We start from the raw sequence: 24,740 nt of genomic DNA, 5'->3' as shown, positions 1-24,740 counted from the left end.
CCTTCCCGTTATTTCTGCTGCTGGTCGCACTGCATCCCTGTTGCTGGAAATAGCAGGACTTGTTTTTCGTCTCTTTGTCAGGAAGCTATTTGCCGCCCATTCAGTGTTGCAGTTTGAGAAACAGTTTCGAAAGACATCAAAATCACAGAAGCCAGATCATCCATTTGAATTAATATGAAGCCCAAGCGTTTTCATATCAGTATTTCAGGTTCTGTGATTGGATGAGCAAGACTGAAGGGTCGGAGGAGTTTCGTAGCATGAACGGGAAAAAAACCCTTTCTCTGACTGCCGCTGTGATTGTCCTTCATCCGACTGTGAATCACCCTTAAAGGAGGAAATAGAAATTTGGCAAAGAAATAACCACTAGAAAGTAAACAGAGGTGTAGTTTTTCCTGTGTAGTAGGCGCAGTCTGATTTACTGTCTCCTGCCTTAAAAAAGCCAAATACCAAATACTATGTAGTACACATTTTGCAGATCATGACTGAAGTCAATCATTTTACAGTACGGCTGCTTGTGAGACACTTTTGATCCCTGACTTTAGTTTTTTTAAGACCGTGTCTCCTTCAGGGCAACATGGATGTAAAGCAGCAGAGGAGCGTATTAGAGGAAATATTTAGATCTTTTGCACGAGAGTGAATGTTGCAGAAGGCAAACAGAAAAATACACTTATCACAAGGAAAAGTCCTTTATTAAAAAGTCACTAACGTAAAGGTATATATAGGATTGCTAATTGTAATGAAATGATCAAAAGTAACAGTACTAATATTAAAGGAAAATGTTCGAAATATGCCTCGAGTACACCAACACATTTTGACTTTTGCAGCAACTGTAAGCATAAAATCGACTTGGATAGCTGAGCATCATAGTTGTGAAGTGAAAAATGAAATGGCGTTATCAGCTAACATTGGGAGCATGCTAGCTGTGTGACATATACACAGTGCAAGCGTTAGTTTAATGGTTTACACGTCTTTAAACAAAAATATTTAACAAGAGCCAACATGCAGACCTGCAAGAGCCAACCAGATCCAGAAGCTACAGGATCATACTATTATTATTGTTGCATTAATGTGCAAGTAGCAGTTCAAACTCCTTGACATACTGTTTGGTGATTATAGTGTAATTTAGCAGGTGAGTCATGATCTGTAACTGAAGCTGTAGTGTCGAAAAGGTACAATATGTTCCCCCTAAAACATACAGTAGACATCTCAGTCCTCAACTAAAATCACACAGGCAGCACAGAGCAGTTCATTTCAGCCCATGTTTGACAATTAGTGTTTTAAAATTTAATATCTAATTACACCCAGCTACTTAATGTGGACAGCAGCAGATGGGCCCAACTACAAAGTGACACCAGTTCCCTCCTTTTAACCTGAAACAAACCCAAAGGCGACCAGCGGCAGAGAAAACGTATCCGCTGGAGATGAAGCCGATGTCTCCCCCACCTCCTCACTATCACCTCTCTTCACTGAGCTTTATTGTGATTCAGGCTTCTCTCTCTCTCTCTCTTTCTCTCTCTGTATTGAATACTTTTACTTCTTGAGACTTAAAGTGTCAGACGGGGCGGCTAATCAAATCAGATTTAGTCACGCAGGCTATTAGATGAGAACCAGCAGATGGAGCCAAGTCTTTTAGTCATATCCTCAAGACAGGCTTCAAAGCCATTTGAGTCATGCCAGATGACGAGGTGTCATTTCCTACCAGCTATTCTCCCCGCTGAATAATGCCGTTATGCTATAGGTATATAAATGGCATCACTGTCTGTGAGTCTTTGGAATGCACCTGAAAGCTGAATGGGTGAAATCGTCTTTTGGGCACAGTGGAACATAAGAAAGAGAGAGAAAAAAAGAAAGTGATATTTCATGCATATTTTGAGCTCCAGAATTACCTTCACAGCTGACACTTGAAGGTTCAGAGTGCGAGAACAGCTTTGAAATTTGACATTCATGGTTCTACAGACGTGTTTGGTTTTTAATATGTTATTATTGGACCGAAAAAAACTAATTTGGGTGAGAAATGTCACAACCTACAGATCATGTTGAAATCTTAATTACTAAATGATTTTTTTTTTTACAAGTGAAATCAACTTTTCTTGCCATTATTTAACTTATATCATTGAAATTGCTGTTTTTTTGTACATTTAAAACAAATGTCTTGTTTCCCTGGTCTCTCCTGCGAATGGATCTGTATGAAGTGTAAGAAATGGTCAGCGTTATTAGTCGTGGTTAACCTGTCCGATCAGGTTTGTTTTTTGGCAGGATGATCCTGCAAACTAAGGGTCAGTCCCAATATCTTCATGTGCCGCCCTGAACACTAAAGTGCACGTTTGAACACGTCACGTAGCAGACAAGCACATCCTACATCGCGATGCTTCGATGTTGTAGTAAAGCTAAGTGTATCTGACAATTCATCACAGTCTACTGCGCGATATCAGTCCAGACGTAGACTGAGGGCTGGTTTTGGGACCAGCGATGATCAGCAAACAGCAAACTTTTTTAGAGTTTAATTTATGACAGGTTGGATACTGACGTCCAAACTCCACAAAGAGAAAGCCAAACCTCCACAGATGGCAGTCCAGTCATATAGACAATCTGTTCCACTAATGGAGGATAATATTGCACATAAGACTCTCTCAAGATAAGTGTGAAATATAATTTGCTTTAAAGGGATATTCCGATATAAGTTTAATCCATGGTCTAACACACTGTGACACCGAGTAAGACCCCCCCCCTAGAGATCAAGTTTTCCGACCGCTAGCTTATGTAATTTTTAGCAACCTCAGAAATGACCGCACAATAACAATACACTGCAGTCTATGCCTCCAGCAAGAAACTGCCATCAAAAAGCCAAAAATAATTCTCAGAGCAGCACCAAACTTCAGCACCAGTTCAAATAGGGTCCCAGCACATAGTTCGAGGCATCAGACATCTGCTAGCTTTGCTGGATTTCCACTGAAAAGAGAACACAGCTCACCACTCTCTCACAGCAGCTAGCTTTCGGCAGCTATAGGATGAAAATGTATGCTTATTACTCCTTGGAAATGCAATCAAAGTTCAGATGTGTCTTGCCTACCAGTTTCTAACAGTTATTAATGAGAGCGGACAGGGAAAAGAACAGAACTGATCATTTCTAACTGCACTCGGTAATCGACTCGCCAGGGCTTCCCCACAACGAGCAAGCTGCTGCAGGAGAGTGGTGAGCTGTGTTCTCTTTGCAGCAGAAATCCGACAAATCTAGCAGATGTTTGATGCCTCGAACTATGTGCTGAGACCCTATTTGTACTGTTGCTGAAGTTTGGTGCAGTTCTGAGCATTATTTCTGGCTATGAGTGGCTTTTTGATGGCAGTTTCTTGTCTTTTCTGAGGTTGCTAAAACTACATAAGCTAGCAGACAGAAAACTTGATCTCTCGAGGGGGGTCTTACTCTGTGTCACGGTATGTTAGACCACGGATTAAACTTACACCGGAATATCCCTTTAATCAAAGATTCTGAAAAATATATTGTGTCCTTAAAGCTTCCAGCAGACAGAAACCATCAGAATGATATCACGTTATCTAAGATCAGTGGTTCCCAGAGTGGTCAGGCCAAGACTGTCATAACATTTATCATTTAATGTGTCGCCACATTTAAAAAAGAATCAGCTGCATTTACATTAAAGGGTTAGTTTTCAATCCACACTGGCCTGTTTTAACCCCAAACCCCCCAAAATAAGACAAACAAAGTAAAAGGCTGACGCAGCAGTAGACCAACAACTCTCAAGTTCAGTGAGGTTAAATTGCGTTTTTTCTCAAAGGAGTCCTGGTTCCTCTGGAGCCTGGATGTATTTAACAGCCTCAGTTTCGCAACAGAAAAGGCTGTCTGACTGCCAGGTAAAGTGGGGAAAATATTCTAAATATAGTGTACACTTAAACTCATATTGATTTTCTAAGTGGCAAAAATGCTTCCCTTGTCCGCAGCAGTACATCACTTAGCCTCTGTGCTTGTATACCTGCCATCTACTGTAGGCAACACACTGACTCATACAGCCACACTTAAAAAAATAAAATTAAAAAAAAAACCCTGAACTAATCCTTTAACTTCATTTTATGTTATGTTTCCAACATATCAAAAAAGAAGGGAAAATAACGCAGAAAATCCAGACCTCTAAGTTGGAAACTGTTTAATATGCAGTTGCGCCGCAGCTGATGACATGTCAGCGCATGGCTGCCAGTTGTCATGGCAACGCGACACACTTTGTGACAGGACTTTTTCAGGAAGTCAGCAGTGAGATTAAACAGCGAAAATCAAGGGGAGAGATGCAACATTTGACACAGTAAACAGTGTTCAAAGAAACGCTGCGTCGCCTCTGCCCTCGACACAGTCTGACAGGGATGAATCCCAGCTGACCGACAGAAAATCAGACGCAGTGCTGCTCGGCCTCACAGATACAGATGTGTCCGCCTGTGAAAGACAGGCGTCCGTCCGTATCTGCTTCCGCGATGCCATTTCACGTTCTCAAGATCATGTATGTGTGATGTGGCTCCCTGTAAGCCCCACTAGACCTGAAAACATGACAAGAAACCACCTGTCAGTGCACACAGACCTGCAGGTTGAGCTCTCTCTCCCCAAAACCTTTTTATTGTTCATTTATTGTATTGTCTATCTATTGTCAGAACCTGAACTTCACCTTATAATTATGTTAAGATTGGTTTATAATCACCTGAAACTAAGAGTTGTTATTTTTGCCTTTTATATCTACAACAGAGTCCGACACGTTGCACCGCCATCATAGTACAGCAGCAAAGAACAGATAAACGAAACACTGGCTGTAGAAAGGGCCTTTTGCATTTAAGCATGAAGTGTGATACGAGGTGTTTTCATTTGGTTGCAATCCACAGCCAAACCCCTAATAACCCTTAAAGTCTACACAGTGCAATTTAAACCCATTTTGATTTTTAAGAAAACAGAAACGCATTTAACACATTAGTTTATTTAAAGGGGCACTAAGCAGGCCTGTTAACGTGCCTATAAACTATAAAAGCAAATTTAATTCTCTGTAACTGGAGAAGAAACAGATTATCTGGTAACGTGAGTTCTCTTAAACCTCCTAAACATGAGTCTCTAGATATACTTGAAAATCACGTGTTCATATTCGTATGTGTAAAGAAGAAGAGAACGGGTTATCTTGTGATTGAGAATTGGCCTCTATAGTTTCACTTTATATTGATGATAACCTAAAACTATACAAACCTCAAACTGTGCTCTTAGATAAATAACATGTTAGGAGGTTGTGCTGTTATGACAAAATCCTTCCTTTGAAGAGATGATGTGGTCTGAACGTTTTGGGATCCACTGTTCAAGGTAACATTTGATTATCACTGTATTATTAGTTATTAGTTCCGACAGATCATCTAAGTGTTCCTTGAGTTTACAGTATTCGTGTTTGCGGTCTGACCAGGCGTCTGTTCAAATTACCACAAATTGATCACACAGGTTGGTACTTGACTCCTCTGCAATCCTGCGAGCACGGGGTACTGGGACTGACCCCCCCTCTGATTCTTGTTCTGCCTTATCAGTGAACAATTTCCTGTGTCGGTGTTTTTAAGATTGTGTGATTTGATCATGTAAGGGAGCTCATGTAGGACAAACTGCACCCCCTGTGCCAGGCCTGTACGCTGCTCAGCTTGTTGTTGGACTGTGTGGCACACCACTGCCCACCACAGGATCTGTGTCACCACTGCAGCTCCCTGTGACAAGTGGACATGTGTGGGTGTTTGATTTCTCCTTGATAATAAATTTACCTTGTGCTCTCCCCACCCCTCCATCACGCATCCTGTGTTTCATTTTTGTGTGCGTCTCCATCTGATTTTTTTTTTTTTTTTTAAATGTGTGTGTTGCTGAAATGCATCCCACACAAACCACACCAACTCTATGGGAACCGCTCTCTGTTTCACACCAACCACACGTCAATCTTTTCTAACTCGCATCGACCACTTCCCCTCCTCTGTAACGTCGCACCATGCACCTCCACCTCCACCTCCACCGTCTCCTCCTCCTCCTCCTCCTTCCGTCTGTCCCCTCGTTGTCGCTCTCGTCCTCCTCCACCCGCTCCAGAGTTTCCTCAGTAGAAGGTTGAAGGGCTCGATCAAGAGGGCCAAGAGTCAGCCCAAACTGGACCGAACCAGCAGTTTCCGCCACATGATCCTCCCCCGCTTCCGCAGTGCCGACCAAGAGAGGTCAGTGAGTGAGTGTGTTGCAGAGGATTGATCTGCTCTGTCTGGCTGTGTTAACACTGGGTGATTGTGTTTGTGCAAATATTATAACATCTTTTCCATCTACTTCTACAATCTAAAGCGTATTTCTCACTGAACGAGGATGTTGGGTTGTAGAAATACTCTTATTACTCTGTATTCTAGTTCCTACATGTGTAAAAGTACAGAAGTGTTACCAGATAAACCTGCAACAAGTGTTTATTGTCGAAAATATATATTTATCTGTGACATTATTAGATCGAAGATACTGACATATTAATGTTAATGCACCATGTTACACGATGTTGCTGGTTGAGAAGGAGCTTTTTGTACAGTTGATAGTTTAGTTCTGTGGTTCCCGACCTCCTAATGGTCACAAGATAAATCTCATGTGACATCAGATGATTAATGTGCAGAGGTGCAAGAAGTACTCAGAGCGTATCTACCACAGTGTTGAAAGACTTTGTTACAAGAAGTCATGCATTTAAATGTTTACCTGGGTAACAGTACAGAAGTGTTTGCATTTAAAAATGCTTAAAGTACCAAAAGTAAGTCATTATTCCAGAGAGATGCTTGTTAATGGCTTAGAATCATTAATGCATTGATTAAATGTTGAAGCTTGACAGGTGGTTTAAAGCAACATCATGTAGAAATTGGTATTTTATGTGATTTGGCGCTGACACAGAGACACCTTTCACCCTTTTACATTACGCTGTATCATCAGAATGATTTAAAAGCTGTAATTTTAAGGGTAAAAAGTTACATAATGTTTCTTTTTTATAGTATAACTGATGGGTAGCTGGAGAATTTCCCTTCTGGGATCAATAACATTTTATATTAATCTTCAATATTACATTGTAATTTATTAGCTGGATCGATTTTCTGTTTTTAAACTTAATTTGCAAAGTCACTGGTGGGAAAAAAAGTACTTCTTTTCTTTTATTTAACTTTTATTCAACCAGAAAAAAGTCTCAGTGAGATTTTTCAAGAGCGTCCTGGTCGAGACAGGCGGCAGCACAGCTTCACTGACATGAACACATCCAGCGAGATCAGCACTATTTGCCTCTGAAGTACAAAAAAGAGAAAAAAGAAAGCTGGTCTGCTTCACACTTTTGTCTTAGAAATATCGACAAATTTTGGCCTCAAACGGTTATTAAAATAAAGCTCGTGTGAGAAGTTTAAAGGGGAGATCTCTCTTCTGGAACATGACAAGAAATCCCAGCTCTGTTTTTTTGAGAGCTAAAAGGTTAAAAAGTGTTTTAACAATGTGTTGAATTGTAGCATCTTTTATGTCTTTTATTTAAATCCTAATCTGCGATGTAAATAGTAAAGGTGGAGGTAGAAAGTAGCAAATCATAGAAATGCTCAAAGACAGCATGAGCACCTCAAACTCAAATCCATCTTTGTCACGTCACTGTCTCTGAACCTTTTTCTGTTCCATCCATCACTGATATGAATCGTTGTTTATTCTGCACTCTCGTGTCCCACCACAGTGTCAGTTACAATTAAAACACTCAGCACCGCCGCTTGTCTCTCTGCCGGGGCCGCGAAAACAAAAAAAAACATCCCCCCTTTCTCCATAGCAACCAGCAGACAGCCATATGGCAGCTGCACAGACCATAATGAGTCAGTGGGAGATTTGCTTAATTATACCTCCTCTGTATCTTGGTACGTAGATGCTGCTGCACTGGCTCTCATCAGGCAGAGAAGCTCGAGAGGTATAAGACTAATTTTGGATGGAAAAAGCTTCAGATGAAAGATTTTACTGGTGCGAGTTTGTACATGTAGAACATAATGACACACAAATGTCAGCTTTTGTTTTGCTTCCTCCCTCGAGTTTTAGCCTCCTTCGCACAAAAAAAACCATATGGTTGTTCTCTCCAGCTCCACCTTGATGAATTGTTGGGATCAGTAGGTGATGTAATGGTGCATTAAGGGGTGATGCAGTCTCCCTTTCGAGCGTAGTGACCGAAATGTATCCCTGTTAACCTGGCAGCAGAAGAGAGCGCAGGGACAGACGGGGTTGTTTAGCTGTTTGTTGTTTAGTTTGTGTAAGTTAAAAACCCGACCGTGGTTCTGAAATATCTGCAGCCTCACTGTGATGAAGTGATAAACACACGGCGCTGTCTGTGGTGCTGAAGTAGAGGACAGCTTTGTTGCACCCTTTTTCTTTTTTATTCACCTCATTTTCTCTTAATTATACCAGACGTGTCACTCAAGTCTTGTGCAAGTCAAATCAAGTCTTAATCTGCAATATCCAGTGTTTGTAAAGAAAAAAAAAGAGAAATACGTGTCTAATAATGATGTCATTGACCGGTTTATTTAATCTGTCCAGTAAGTGAAATACAATTTTTGTTTTATTGAGATTCGGGGAAATAACTGTAATCAAACAAAACAAAACAAAAACGTTATAAAGCTTCTCCTCATTTCTTTAAGAAACATTCCCTCGCTGTCATTTTAAAGAGGGAACTACTCACAGACAGACTTCAAAAAAACTGGCCAGAAAACATAAAATGAACTCAGTCCAGTTGTTCTAGTCATCTCGTCTCGAGTCAAGTCTTTAATGTTGATGTCTAAGTTGAGTTTCAAGTCGTTATTTTCTGTCAAGTCAAGTTGCGAGTCATCAAAACAGTGACTAAGCGACTCTTAAGGGAGGATGCAGTTCTTTCTATATCTGCATATATTGTCTGCAGATACTGTATATTGGTACCGACTTATATGTTGTCTGATACTTGCTGTTTTCTATCAATCAATCAATCAATCAAACAGACCACACACACACACACGTATCTGAGCTACTTAATACACAATAAGTAAAATAAAAGAGTGAGTTATAATAAGTGAATAAATAGTAATAAATAAACACACTCAGGACATTTATAATTAATGCATTCCCAGTGAAGTTTACTATTTCATTGCACTGCTGTCATTTTAGATGGAACCTTTACTGTTAAAGTGTATTAAAATAAAAATAAAGTGTGTTTATATCAGTGAACATATCTGAATTTGGTTTATTCCCTGATATCAGTATTCGGTAAAATTACCAAATCACCCTGCTGGTATACAAAACATAAAGAAAAATAAATTAGGGAGGATGTTTTTCATACATTTGCCTCATTGATTAACAAATTGTCCTCAGTATTTAATTTTTTGTTTCAACTAATTGTATTTAATCTATAGAATCTTACATAATACTCAAACATCCCACTTCTCAGAATCAGAATCACAAACAGATTTATTGCCAAGAAGGATTTTACACCAACCAGGAAGAGTTGGTACAGGAATATGCAAAAGTTAAGTTAGTTAGCTAAGTTAGAAAAATGTACAAGTTCTGCATTATTGTGATGGTTCTGATTCCCAAAAGCCCGACATGACTCCTTCAGAATCACTTTTCAGCGAACCAGCAGGCCAGAATTCAGAAAGATATTCGGTCGTCTGTTACATAAGAATAAAAATAAAAATAACAAATCGATGAGCTAAAGAATGTTTGGTTCTGTCTGCAAAAAAATGACATTAATGATTAATAGGTTGTCAAAATACCGATTCGTTTTCTGTCCATCGACAAATCAATTAAATCGACACGTGGAGTCGCTCTGAGCTTTAACTTCGTCCTTTCGGCTGATCTGTAAGCTCGACCACTCGACACATACGGCCAAGACAAACTCAAACTTCTGGTGTGAAGGTCATTCTGGTAATCTAAACGCTGGGCGAGAGTGCACTCAGGAGAGCGCTAAAACCTTTTCTGAGCCAGGTGTCTGCCGAGGTGCGTTTCCACATGATTTATTCATTTGGAAAGCTCGTGGATGTCTATTATCTGCGGCCGGTCTGAGGAGACGCGGAGCGGACCGGAGCGTTGAGAGAGAGTCGGGGGTTTGTTTTCACAGCTCCTGGTTTACTCTGGTGTGTTTTTTCTCTGTCAGAGATGTTGGGGAACATCTGCAGCTTTGTTCATTTGTTCATTATTATTCTCTCTCTCACTTTTTTTTTTTTTTGTCTTTATTTATTCAGGGAGGGTTTGCTGAGAACACATATCCTTTTCCAGCCTGGACTGAAAGCTCCAAAACAGGCTCTAAAACTCTCAATAATATATGTTTTTGCAAGTTTTTTCAATAATTACTTTTAAATGCAAAAGTTTAATCGGTCCTTGAGTTTCCTTCTCTTACAATACTGCAGGTCATATAACTCGCATACCATTTATATGAAAATACTGTATTTCTGAGCCTGTTTTTCAGCAGTTTCAGTGCAATTCCATCCAAATTAGAGCGTTTTATAACCTGCATAGTATTAAAGCTCTGTTTATTTTCATTTTCACTTATCATCTCTTTTTTTTTACTCTAAAATTTCACAAAACCCTAAAAAAATGGCCTGTATTTATTTTCAAAGTCCAACACCTGTTGATATTAATCTGCCGTCATATTAAACAGAGAAAAGCCGCAAATCCTCACACTTAATAGGTTGCACATGTTTTCTTTCAACACAATAAGACTAAATAATTGCATTAAACAATTTAAAGAAGGAGAGAAAGGCAAAATAGGTGAATAGATACTTTTTTTTAATCAGCTACAGAAACATATATCTCATTTTTACACAAAGTCATGTCTAGGTCAAAGGTCCAGAAGAGTTTCGTTCACATTACCTCAGAAAGATGCCCAGTTCACCAAGATGCATTTCTTTGCTACGCAGGATATTATGTCAGTTCTTCTCACAGACATGTTCCAGTGTTCTGTCCAGTTCTGCACCACAGAGGTAACACGTCCATGTAACGTCCAAAGGAATTAAAAATACCTGAACAGTCAAAAATCAAACATGTTTTATTTTATTTGAATCTTTTTTAGCTCTCAGTTAGTCGTAACACGGAATAAATCTTATAAGAGTTGCAACTTGCTCTTCTTTTCGGAGCATCTGTGAACATTTTTTGCGATTGATTGTTTAGTCTATGAGATTTAAGAGAAAAAAATTGTGAGAAATGTCACAAAATTTCTGGAATCTTGTCGCCAAACGTCAAAATCCACAACGGGAGGAAAGCTGAAGCACTTTTTGTTCGATTAAATTGCTTCAAAATTCCAGCAGATTAAATTTCTTGACCGATCGCTCCGGCTTTTCTTTGGTATCGATCAGTCCAGTTCAGTTTCTCTGTGCGGAGGCTGGCTGTCAGACTGATTCTGCTGTCGTTCACTCAGCGATGCACAAAAATCATCTTCTCAATATGACAAAGTGTATCTGCTGATTGAATCTTTGTCTCTGGACCCGTTTTCCCTCTCAGACGTGTGCTCCGTCAGCCGTGACGCGTTAAATAAAATTTGCAAGATGTGTATGAATGTGTGTGTGTGTGTGTGTGTGTGTGTGTGTGTGTGTGTGTGTGTGTGTGTGTGTGTGTGTGTGTGTGTGTGTGTGTGTGTTGTCTTTTCATGTTTGCCTCTCCCAGCTGAGACCTGGCGTAGACCTCCTTTTACCTCCAGCACTCTTACTCTCTCTCTCAATCCCTCCCACATCCTCCTTCCCTCTAATCCTCACTCTCACTTTCTTCCTCTCCAAAGGATCCACTGTTTACATAATCAACGTGATTTCCTCCGAGAGGTCTTCTCCCTCTCTCGACCCCCCCTCACCACCCCTCTCAGCCTTCCCTTCTCTCACATCCTCTCTCATGACCTCCCCCACTCTCTCTTTCTCTATATTTCCCTCAATCTGACTCATTCCTATGGGTCTATTTTTATCTCTTTCTCTCTCTCTCTCCCTGTGTGTTGCTCTCCCCCTCCGTCCCGTACATGCAATCAGTTTTCTGTTGATGAACGTTATGATTGAACGTAGACAAAAGCAGCGCGAGCGCCTGGGAAGAGCTGGGAGTCGGACGCGGCACGGAGAAGGATATACAGTACCTTTTCTTTCCTTCCTTTTTCCTCATCTCCATCCCCCTTTTTTTCTTCTTGCGAGGGTCTTCGTCACACCTGACCGTCCCTCCTTGCTTTCCGGTTAGACTCACTGTCTCGTCATACGTTTTGTCTGAGTGGATGCATATATCTGTTTGTGGGAGTAAGTGTGTAGGTGAGCGTGACTTTTTTTCTTTTTTTTTTTTACTGGAAAACCCTCTTCACTTGTTAGCGTGAGCTGTTTTTATTTTCTTGCATATGTGTGTGTGTGTGTGTGTGTGTGTGTCAGGATTAATGATGTTATTAAGACTCATCTTCAAGATATTTTGTGGGGAGTTTAGAGTATTTTTGCCTGGAGGGAGGAGACGGGGATTAATCTGGACAGACAGCTACGCAAACACTTAAAAAAAAAAAAAAAGGACAAAACTGTGGCGCATTGTGAAAGTTAATCCTTTCTGATTGTGTGTAATAGCTGACGCGATACACACAAGTCAAACAGGGTTAGAATGAGCGTTTGTGCGAGCGCTGACTCATTAGTCTGAGTCAGTTTGCCGTCTATTCAATCTGGGTTTTCTTAAAAAAATTCAACTAATGAACCTCGTGGCGTCAGTCAGTCAGTCAGTCAGTCAGTCAGTCAGTCAGTCAGTCAGTCAGTCAGTCAGTCAGTCAGTCAGTCAGTCAGTCCACTTCACAGCTGCCTGTTAAATAATTCAGAAAATTTTCATTATTTCTCTTGGCCTGCTCTGTCTCTCTCTTTGCCTCTTAGCCACCAAAGCAATAATAGCTTTGACTAAATGATGATTACTTGGCGTCGACGGCCAAACCAACTAAAAAATACTAAAATCTATGTCAGGATTTGTCTAAAAGGAAACATAAATTATTCTTTGTGTTATTTTGAACAGGGAGATTTTTACTGCTCGTTCCTGGTGTCCTCCCTTCAGTATGAACGGTGGATCTTTTCTCCATGTTTCATGTGGAGTATCTTATGTGATTTACTTAAACTCAACTTGGAAAACGGACGTCTCGTGTTGCCAGCTGGATGTCTTTTTTTATTGGCCCGAGATACTCATACCACATAGATGGCAACGGGGATGTTTTAATAGCCGTTTTTATTACCAATGATCCACATTAGGGGATCGATAGATATGGCCATCAGTAGTCATCAGTAATTAAGGAGACAGATAATCGACGTTTGGAACTGATATACATTTGCAGTAAAATAAAAAATCTCAGTGTCAAACCAGTGATCGAGTATAACTTATCGATCCAGTGGAAAGAATGTCTCAAGTCCTGGTGGTTCGAGGAAACACGTTTCTATCACTCTACTCTCCTTCTTCACCTTCTTTGCCTCCTCCATCAGCAGGATCCATTTTTATTTATCGTAGCTGTCCCGGTTGTTCCACTGGTACCCGAGGATTGTGACCAGGAAAAAACAGCCCTCTTCCTGTTTTGGTTGATGGATGGCAGTCGCCTTTTGTGCTGTAATGTAGCCTTCATTTTCTGGGAGAAATCTAGTTGGTGGCAGATCGAATTGAAATATTGAAAGTGAGGTTCATAGGGAACCAGTCCATATGAGGACGGTGTCATTTGTCTTGGGCCATTACACCGTACAATCGGTCCTCGTTTCAAAGTGATGAGCCAAATCAAAAAACGATTGACCATTAATTTGGAGGTACTCGTACTTCACCCTGAGTATTTATTCTTTATACTTTGCTACATTTTTCTAAAGCCATAATGACCTTTTTTCAATTTGGTTTGAGTTTTCCCCAATTTCTTCTTTTTTTTTGACACTTTATGAATGTTTTCTGTTATGTAGTTTGGTTTTAACATACCTGAGTTTTGTTTTACTTAAGCATCTGGTAACCGTGTTAAGAAAGCAGCTATATCAATGAATGTGAGGCTTATTATTATTACATCATCTTATTTGATATCTTTAGTTTCTATGCAGATTCAAGTTTTGAACACTGAAGAAAGAGTACATCACTTTTATACGCTGAAGGACAGATATTTTTCGTACACAGAGCTGAAGCCACCTTCAATAACGGCGTCTCTCCCTCTCGCACATCTAACCACAACTATCACTCCTCCCAGGACCCGTTTGATGCAGAGCTTCAAAGAGTCCCACTCCCATGAGTCCTTGCTGTCTCCCAGCAGCGCCGCCGAGGCGCTGGACCTCACGCTGGACGAGGACGCCATCATCAAACCTGTTCACTCGAGCATCCTGGGACAAGAGTACTGCTTTGAGGTGAGAGCTGAGCGGCACGGTGTGGACAAAAACAACAGCGCACTCACACACAAAGTGCAGCGTACAGAGCAGTAAGTAGCAGCAGAGATGTTGTTTCAGCCTGACAAGTGACAGTGATGTGATGTGAAAGAGACTGATGTGAAGTGAAAACATATTTTCCTTTTTCTTTTTTTTCTTTTTTTACATGTGAAAAAATGAAAGCAACAAGGACACTGAAATGCGTCCCTACATAATTTGCTGCAGGAGTCTGTCAGCTTTTTTCCATCACCTTTCCATTAGTGGAACATGACAGAGGTTGAGAGTGAATACAAGACTTTTTTTTTGGCGCCTTAGTTGCAGTCTCCATAGTTACTAATGGCTGTGGTTGTTGAATTTACCATTGGCTATAACCTCAGGTGACTACGGCATCGGGAACCAAGTGCTTTGCGTGTCGCTCAGCTGCAGAGAGAGACAAATGGATCGAGAACCTGCAGAGAGCTGTCAAGCCCAACAAGGTGAGGGGAGAGAAAGGGATGCGGTAGAGGAAGCAAAAGACAAAAAACAAAAAAAACAAAATGGATGAACCCTCTGTCTGTGTGTCTCTCTCTCTCCTCCCCGTCTCCCGTTGTTGTTGTCTGTTTTCAATAAGAGCGCACCGCTTCATTTCTCTGTGTGAACTCCATCCTCGTGTCTGTGTGTGTCTGTGCTGAACAATTTAGTCGCTTCTCCAAGCAAATATTAAAGCTGCACGAGGTAATGTTGCAGGGTGGAGGATCCAAACTGCTGCTTGGAAAAGAAAAGAAAAGAAAAAAAAAAAAAACTCTTGATATCCACGAATCAGGTAATGTGATCCCAGTAAATTACACACAGCAGGCTCGTGTTTACAAAAAGCAGCGTGACTCTGATACTCGATGTTAAAGGATACTGAAGTGACAATATACGAAAGATCCAGGCCCAACGTCACTGTGAGCCTCATGCAAGAACCACATGGAAAAAAATATATCCAAAGCAGAGACGGGAATTGAAAAGAATTTGTTGATACTAGTGACATTATCAATTATGTTTGTCAGTCTGTTTTCGTATCAGTTCAGCAGACAGACCATCGTATTGATCCAGCTCGTTGCTGATGTTTCCACCTTTTACTTGAAATGATCATTTTACTGACATTACAATTGGCACTCTCGTCACGTTGAAGCCACACTTTGGACCGTCTCTTCCTCCCCTCTGTGAATCCTTCTCCTTGTTCCGAGACGTCTCCAGCTGTCTAGACGAGGGATGAGCGAGCACGCCGTCACCTGCGTCTGCACCCGTGTTCGGAAGAGGTGAAGCTGGAAGGTGGATGGGACTGAGCAGAAGCTGTCAATTTAGGCTTGAAATTCATTTTTTGTGCTGAACAGAAGTTGCAATATTTAAATCATTTTTGCAGAACAGCCTCCGAATTCAGTTTCAAAAATCAGCATTTTTGATCACAAGGGTAATAATTCCACTTACAAAACAAGCTTTTTATAAACTTGAATGAACAGTCGACCCAAAGAAGATTTGTTTTCGGACCACGTCACATTAGCCCTTCACTACCTCTTCGTTACAGACTTTGTTAGTTGCATATCTGCGTTATCCTAAATGTATCCAACAAGTGCTCAGAGACAAAAACAAAATTTACTCAGGATAAGAGAGCATTTAATTTGGATCACATCAGATGTCAGAGAGCGCGAGAGGATCTGTGGCGCTGCCAGCCCGAGTCACGTTAGATTTATCCTCAGTGATGGCAGGCAATGACGACAGCGACTCAGACGATCCTGCGCTTCTTTACATCATCATCAGACTCCATCTTTTGCTTTCATAGTTTTGATTGAGAGACCCCGAGGTGACAAACTGCACACTGGAACAACTCTTTCAACCATCTCAGGGTCTTTCCTGCAGGTCACCGTCCGCTGTGGTCTTCTTGTTTCACCTGACAGCGTAACTTCAGCTATCGACGGTTTCAACAAGCTGTGTAATATCTCTGACTGTCATGTCCCCTTCACCCCGTCTGAACTCACGGTAAATCATCCCCTCTTTATTTCTGTTAAAGTACAGAGCTGCTCGACGCCACCTTGTCCACCACTGATGTATTCTGGTTCCTGTCAGGGAGGAGGCGAGGGGGGTTTTGGCGAATCCAATTTAAAAGGCTTGAACGAACGAGGCTCACAGAAATAAAGTTCAGAACAGGAAAATGTTCTTGCATGAAGCCCAATGTCATACCTGACACCCGACTGAAAGTTCAAGAAGTGCACAGATGGGATCCTCTACTTTTATGCACATCTATCGAGTGATTTAAGCCGATGCGATGGTGTGTTTCCACATAACAGTCAGTCCTAGTGCAGCTTTAAGATGCTGTGATTTTATTTCCATCCTCACAGCTTTAAAAAAAACAAAAAAACAACAAATCTCAGCCTTTCATATCAGCTCAGAGTAAAACCAGTACCCTAATTTTATTTATTTTTTTAACCTAGATTTCATATTTCTTTAAAAAAAAGAAAATTCCCCCATATCTTCTCTCTCTGTTATTACGAGAAGTGAACAGGCGTGTGAAGTATGCAGCTTTGAAGGCGACCAGGGACGCAGAGTTATTAAGGCAGACTGAGATGAAACATCACCCGAGTTGTACTCCTCGTCCAGATGCTCGGGCCGCGGGGGTCCTGGCTGAGTCATGGAGCTCCAAGGACTCCACACGGGGGCTCTCTCTCCAAAATCCCCCCCCCCACCTCCTCCTCCACCTCCTACCCACAAACAACTCGAAACCGTGCAGCTCAAACCAGATGCATCGTCAGAGATAAGGCTCACCGCAGAGTCGAGGATTATCATTATGCTTCTTAACTTTCTTTTTTTTTTAATTCCCTCTTTGAGCTTTTGGATGGTTGTTGTTTCAAAAAAAAAAAAAAAAAAAGCAGAGCAGCCACTTCACCCAGCTGTCTTTTTTTTTCTTTTTTTTTTTACCTTTTCTTATACTAAAAATATGACAGAAACTTGGGAAGATGTAACGCGATATCAAGGCGGTAAAAACTGGAGCCCATGCTGGTGCTGCTGCACCGTATGTGCACAGGCAAACTGAGCCACCAGATGCCCGGAGCATTCAAACTCAGAGGTTTGGAATTAATTATGCCTCATGTTTGGCGCCGGTTATCAAAGAGCATACAAATGGAGAACTTAAGAGCCTTGGATGTGGCTGATGCTCGCGTACTGAGGCGTCTAAATTAGGACCTAAATAGTCTGAAGAAGGGGGCTAACAACAATGGCATTTGAGCCCCGATTGAAATGACTCAGCCCCCAGTTCAACTGGAACGTCACTCTGCAATCAACGCGGCGCTCTCTCCTCCCATGGGGGATGTCAAATATAGCTTTGGTCTTTGTGATCATGATTAGGAAGCGTAGCTGTCTACAGAAGCATTTCCACCATTGTCTGTCCCTCGTCTCTGCAGCACATGTGCTTTGTGTCATCTTCGTCTCCTGCGTTGTCGTGGATTACGTTCTTCATCCAGTGTCCTCCTCCTCCTCTCCTCTCGCATCTTCTGTTTTCTTTCCTTTCCACGTCGCTGTCATGCTGTCTTCTGTATTCAAGAGCGATTTGTCACATACAGTCTTCGGTCTACAGTCACCAGCCATTTCTTTCCTGTCATTTACTCTGTTCTCCTGCAGGCTGACCTGCTGTCGCCCTTTATTCACACACTCTGCCTCTCTTTCCATAACTTGTTCTTTTGCTGTTTGTCATGTATCATCCTCTCTTGCATAGCTTTTTTTTTAAGAGACTGTATTATAAGCTGCACTTGACCTTGTTTGACCCGTCTTCATCTCCGTGCAGGACAACAGCCGGAGGGTGGACAATGTGCTCAAACTATGGATCATCGAGGCCCGCGAGCTTCCAGCCAAGAAGCGCTACTACTGCGAACTTTGTCTGGACGACATGCTGTACGCACGCACCACCAGCAAGCCCCGCACCGACACCGTCTTCTGGGGCGAGCACTTCGAATTCAACAACCTGCCAGCCGTCCGCAACCTACGCCTTCATCTATACAAGGAGACGGACAAGAAGAGACGCAAGGTAACAAAAGAGGTTTGTAGAGCAGGGAGGTCTGAGGATGTGGTCATGTCGCAGCAAAGCAAAGACAAAAGCACCCGCTTTAATATTTCTGTCAGTTCAGCCTTCTGTCTTCTAAAGCTCCAATGTGTAGGATTCATCAGGGTGTGTTAGGGGAAATAGTTTTCATCAGTGTGTGATCACCTGGGGCTTAAAATCGTTGTGTTTTTGTTTCTAAGAATGAGCCTTTATATCCTCTTCCACTGAGTCCTCAATGGTGCAGTGACATTTAATACAGTTGCCCAGAATGGACAAAGCTAACACAGGCCTTAGAGGGATAATTCAGTGTCTGCAGTCTGCAGCCTCACTGCTAGATGCCACTAAATCCTCCACACTGGACTTCTGTAGGATTGTTACAGCTGTGTTTCGATTTTATGGGAATAGAAATACTCAAATATACCATGAAGTGAACTCTCAAGTGGCTTTAATTGGTGTTAGTTTGATGCTATGATTAATCATTATTATAATAAAATGAATCATACGAGAGTCTGACAACAGTGTGACAGCATGAAAAGAGTCGCTGAATCCAGCTGCTTAGTTTCGCTCAGCGTCAGGCAGCAGACAGACACCGTCAGTGACTAGCTGGTGACGATAAGCCCTTTTTACACAAAGGTCTCACTACACAGCTGCAACTGAGACTCTCTTCTCGACACCTTTGTTTATTCGTCATCCACACAGTGCCTCCACTTTGTGCCGATTTTTGCCAGGAAGAGAAAGAGGCGTGACATGCGACACAAACGTCTTATGTCAGGACATGGTGATGAAAATCATGTATGTGTCTGTTAGGAGGCGGTTGAGGGCAGTGACATCCTGGACCTTTGAATGTGTTGCTAACTGCTGCCAGAGGGTGCTTAAGTGTTTAAATCTCCCACTTGTGGGTCGCCGATACAGATACTGTAACACCTCGTAAAAACATTGAATCCTGTCAGCTTCCTACCTTTTTAACAGAGTGATGAGGCAGAGTATCAGTGCAACATCCCCACCTTCAACAAGCTCTGTGAAAGGGGCTATTAGTGGAGCATTTAGCAATTAAAGAGCCAGATATTTCCCTCAGGAGCTGGAAGACACCAAAACAGCTATGAGAGAGTGATTATTGGACTTCATCAGGTAGACAGAAACATTGCTCCACAACAATACGAAACTGTTTCACTGTTTAAACTGGTGAATGTGAATGTTAAAGTAAATTGTAGCTCTCCTCCTAAACAATTTGCCTCAATGAAGCCTCAAATAGGAAACTGTGAGAAAGTAACATGCCGCTAAATTCTTGCATCGTCATTCAGCGGCTTTATAATAGAATGGCCGATAGCGAACGGGGGTCTCGTCTGTCTTGTCTTTGTCATTTTGCTTCAAAAACAGTTCCGGTTATAGAATGTCCATAGTTCTGGCTGCAGGGAGGGAGGAGAGCCTTCAAGTTCAAACCCAGAAAGCCAGAAAAGCCAGAAACAATCATGACTGATAAAGTAATCATTGTGTCATTTCTATTCTAGGAGCAGCACCAACATAACAAAAGAACTGATTTCTAGCTTCAAACCTCACTCCAGGGATCCAGTGTTAGTTTTGGTGCTCATAATTTATTCAGCGCTTTGGCTTTAAATGAACTTTTTAGGCCATTTTACACTCTCCAATTATTTTCTAAAATTTGGTACAGTTTTGAGACACAGCTTCTCTCTGAAACATGCTTATCGCCACTAAAATCAACTTGTTTTCTCTCTCAGGAAAAGAGCACATACTTAGGACTCGTGAGCATCCCCATCTCAAGCATCACCGGACGTCAGTTTGTGGAGCAGTGGTACCCGGTCATCCAGCCCAGCGTCCTCACCAAGGGGGCCGGGGTCGGAGGGGGGAAGATCATCAACGCATCCCTACGCCTCAAATCCCGCTTCCAGACCATGAACATCCTGCCCATGGAGCTGTACAAGGAGTTCGCGGAGTACGTCACCAATAACTACCGCACCATGTGTGCCGTGCTGGAGCCCGTGCTGAGTGTGAAGAGCAAAGAGGAGGTGGCCTGTGCGCTGGTGCATATACTGCAGAGCACGGGGAAAGCTAAGGTAGGGACGCCTCCGCGTGACGTTAAAGTACATCAGACTGATCTGAAACGAAGATTTGAAAGAGCCTAATTTTCTTCCCTTTTGTCCAGGACTTCCTGTCGGACATGGCGATGTGCGAGGTAGACAGATTCATCGACCGAGAACACCTTATCTTCAGAGAGAACACTCTGGCCACCAAAGCCATAGAAGAGTACCTCAAACTGATCGGACATAAGTACCTCAAGGATGCTATAGGTGAGCCCGAGCAGTTTCTCACTCTAACTGCACCATTTAAACACCAATATGAAATTAATTTAAAACTCCGGGGATGAACTTCTGGAGGTTTGGGAAGGACAAAAACTTTTAATCAAAGAAAAATTCTCTCAGCCTGCCTCGTTGTTTTTTTTTGCTTGAAGGGATGGTTCGGTTTTGTGGGGGAACATTATAATTTCCGAGCGTACTCAGTGTTTTTATATCTTCGAATATCTTAACAATTATATTGTAATTTGGAACTGCAGTGCTAAAACATTTAAAGCGAAACAGGAAGTGGAAGGGAGGCAAGATACTGTAATTTAATAGTATGAATGGAGAAAGGATGAAAATAAACAATAACACACTTTCTTTTTATGAAACAGTTAAAACATAACAAGTAGCTGAAACTGCTACACGTCAAATTGTACAGTTGAAAAATATATATTTAGATTAAAAGGTGGCAAGTGTACATATAAAATAAAATAATTTGATTGCAAACATTATTTGATTTGCAGTTGAAGCAAAGATACAGACCATTTTAAACAAGATTAAAACTTCAGGAATATACAGAAATGAAAGTGCAGGTTCTTTTCACACTTTCGGCTCATAGTAAGAGAAAACACCGTCTCCGTGATTTGTCTCAACCATTCACTGCCGTCCTGTTCGATAACCTGAACCAGAAGTGAAGAGGCGGAGAGACAGTCGGCAAAATATGGGGCTGCTAAATCATTTGAAGTTTTGTAAACTATACTGCTCTTTTAAAATCAATCCTTAAAGAGACAGGAAGCCAATGTAAAGATGCTACGCTGGGTGTGTTGCTCTGTGATTCGCCCGTATGTGCTAAATCTCAGGCAGCCGCATTTTGAAAAGCTGAAGTCTGTCCAGTGATTTTCTTTTTTTTATGTAATCAAGTTAAAAAAAAATCAAAAACACTGCAATGATTCATGAGAACACCAACACTTTCTTTGCATTAGGAAGCGCAAAATCTGACTTTAACAATCTCTCTTACATGGAAAAAAAGATGTATTTTGACCTCATTTAATGGAAATAGTTCTTGCTAGAGGTTAAATTCGATTCGGTTTTTGAAGCCTGATTGCTCTGCCATTGTTATTTGCAAAGATCAACAGATTATTGGTTTTATTCACTGACATTGTGTGTGTACAATCACCACATTTTCTATTCATCAAACTGAGGCCATACCGTCAAAGTGATTCATAATGTAAAAAATGTTTGTTGTCGGCGAGCGCCAGTCGCCTGCCCTTACAGCAGGCGAGGGCGGGCAGAAAACATAGAATAGGATAGAAATAAAAATAGAATCGGCAGTCCAGCTTTTGATTTTCATCATTCAAACTGAATCCTCACCGATTTTCAATACAGAATTGAATTTGTGACTCCTAGTTGTTAAACATCTAATAAGTAACGTTAAAATTGTTTTAACCTTTATATCTGATAGGTAACTTTCTCTACGCGATATGCTGCAGGAAAACTCTCCTTCTCTCCCATAACGCATTTCTTTTCCTACTCTCCGTTGTTCCTCTATATAACAAGGCTGAACTGATCCTGGTGATTGTTTCTACCGTCTTGCTGTGACTCTGTGACTAATGAAATGTCATTTGCAGGGGAGTTCATAAGGGCCTTGTATGAGTCAGAGGAAAATTGCGAAGTGGACCCCATGAGAACACCACCCTCTGTGCTCCCAGACCACCAAGCCAATCTCCGAATGTGCTGTGAACTGGCACTCTGCAAGATCGTTAACTCCCGTTGGTAAGTAGTTACCAGATGCAGAAAAAAAAACAAACAACAAACAGTATGTTTATCCCTCTCTGCTACTTTAAAGATTGATGAGACTTCAGATTCTTCTCCAGGGAGCTGGAGCGAGTCTGACAGTCTCCGTCAGTTTGTGTCTGATCCTGCAGTATATCCTCTTCGCAGTGTTTTCCCTCGAGAGCTTAAGGAAGTGTTTGCCTCCTGGAGAGTGCGCTGCGCCGAGAGAGGTCGGGAAGACATCGCCGACCGCCTCATCAGCGGTTCCCTCTTCCTGCGCTTCCTGTGTCCCGCCATCATGTCCCCGTCGCTCTTCAATCTCACCCAGGAGTATCCCGACGAGCAGACGTCACGCACGCTCACCCTCATCGCGAAAGTAGTGCAAAACCTGGCTAACTTCTCCAAGTCAGTCTGATTTCATTTTACTTACAAACCTTAGACTTTACCAATCGGTCACCGATCGTTTAAAGGGGCCAGTTTCAAATTTGTATTCAGTCAAAACTTGAAAAGAATCACCTCATATAATACTTTTACACCAAACATGTTTGATGTTTTTCTTCCCTGCAGCACCGAAAATGATTAACATAATAATATCTGGAGTCGTCTTAGTATAAGACAAGAACATAAGCTGACATTTAACTTCACGCCTTTTCTACTCGTTCTCTCTCCCTTTCCTCATCTCCTCTTCTGTGCAGGTTCGGCAATAAAGAGGAGTACATGTGTTTCATGAACGAGTTCTTAGAGATGGAGTGGGGCTCCATGCAGCAGTTCCTGTACGAGATCTCCAACCTGGACAGCGTCAGCAATGCAGGCGGCTTTGAGGGATACATCGACCTCGGCAGGGAGCTGTCCATACTGCACAGTCTCCTCTGGGAGGTCATGGCTCAGCTCAGCAAGGTAAACACAAACGTGACACACTACCTGTGCGACTTTAAAGTACAATTACACACTTATTATCCAAAACAAGACGTTTTATTGTACAAGTCCTCTAGAGAACGTTGTTTTCTCTATCCTCTATCTTCTCATGATGATATGATTTATACCGGCTGTAGCTCAGGGGGTAGAGTGGGTAGTCCAGTGGTTGCTGGTTCGAATCCCAGCTCCCCCTGGCTGAGCTGAGCTGCATGTCGAAGTGTCCTTGAGCAAGATACTGAACCCCAAATTGCCTCTGCCATCTGTGTGTGAATGGGTGAATGAGGCAAGTATTGTAAAGTCATTTGAGTGGTCAGATTAAAAAAGTTATATTTATTTTTTTTGTATTTGTATTGTTGAGGTTATTTAATTTTTGTGTCCGCCCTTTATACATTGCTGCAAGTTTTATAACCATGAAGACAAACTAAGACTGGTTATATCATCTCTGGGTTTGCATTTCAACAATTTTGTCTCAAAAAATGTCTCGCTGTTCTCTTACCTCAAACCTTTTTTTTTGTTAAATGAGGCTGTCAGTCATTAATCAGGCTTGAGCTGTCTTTAACATGCAGGCACCAGGTGAGTGGAGGTGGATATGTGGCATTTTAATAAAAGCCTTATATTCAGATAACTCCGACATAAATGATGTTTAAACATCCCGGTGTCTTTGTCCCTCAACCACAGGACGCCATCATCAAACTGGGTCCTTTGCCTCGCCTCCTGAATGACATCAGCATGGCCTTGCGTAACCCACATCTCCAGAGGCAGCCCAGCCATCAGACAGACAGGGTGCAGGAGAGGCAGACAGAACTGCTGCTGTCCCGGCCGAGCTTCAACAGGGGAATCTCATCCGAGTTCCAGAACCTCATGATGAGGGATCTTAATAGGTAGACGGTCTCATAACAGCTCTGGTAAAAAAAAAAAAGTCTGTCCCTGTGTTTTCTGCCTTCGGATGACTTTATCAACGAAGTCTGAAACTTTCATTTCTCTGTTTTTGTTTCATGTTTGTTTCACTTGTTCTTGTGAGAAAAATATCCTCAGGAAAATGGTTTGTTATTTGAAAACTGTTGGGCTGCTTACTTGAAAGCCCATCAAGTACTGATTATACTGTACATTACTCATCAGAAAACATATTAAGCTACTACAGAAGTATTGTTTTAAATTAGTTGCTTTACTTTCATTACCCGGCACAGTTTATGAATGAAGGCTAATGTTAGCATGACGACTAAGACGACCCACAGGAGTAAGACAGTTCAGTCATCACATTATTGTAGCGCGTTATGTTGATCATTTATTAATCTATAGAGTATTTCCCATCTAATTACTTGTTAGATCCATAATATGTCAGAATG

General features: G+C 41.7%; 1 protein-coding gene across 11 annotated transcripts in view; it reads left to right on the top strand.

Moving 5' to 3' along the window:
• The window catches only part of syngap1b (synaptic Ras GTPase activating protein 1b), a 158,481-nt gene that overhangs the window by 108,783 nt on the left and 24,958 nt on the right, over nucleotides 1–24,740 (top strand). For all 11 annotated transcript variants that reach the window (XM_037074032.1, XM_037074026.1, XM_037074027.1 and 8 more), the window contains 10 exons: nucleotides 6,092–6,213; nucleotides 14,187–14,340; nucleotides 14,736–14,834; nucleotides 18,158–18,397; nucleotides 20,149–20,484; nucleotides 20,574–20,718; nucleotides 22,335–22,479; nucleotides 22,648–22,884; nucleotides 23,175–23,376; nucleotides 24,073–24,275. In XM_037074032.1, the coding sequence (XP_036929927.1) occupies nucleotides 6,092–6,213; nucleotides 14,187–14,340; nucleotides 14,736–14,834; nucleotides 18,158–18,397; nucleotides 20,149–20,484; nucleotides 20,574–20,718; nucleotides 22,335–22,479; nucleotides 22,648–22,884; nucleotides 23,175–23,376; nucleotides 24,073–24,275 (1,883 nt within the window). The remainder of the gene's footprint in view (nucleotides 1–6,091; nucleotides 6,214–14,186; nucleotides 14,341–14,735; nucleotides 14,835–18,157; nucleotides 18,398–20,148; nucleotides 20,485–20,573; nucleotides 20,719–22,334; nucleotides 22,480–22,647; nucleotides 22,885–23,174; nucleotides 23,377–24,072; nucleotides 24,276–24,740) is intronic.

This window comes from Acanthopagrus latus, chromosome 17 (genome assembly GCF_904848185.1).
Source record: "Acanthopagrus latus isolate v.2019 chromosome 17, fAcaLat1.1, whole genome shotgun sequence".
NCBI classification, from domain to species: Eukaryota; Metazoa; Chordata; class Actinopteri; order Spariformes; family Sparidae; genus Acanthopagrus; species Acanthopagrus latus.
This window is presented reverse-complemented; position numbering and strand designations above follow the sequence as displayed.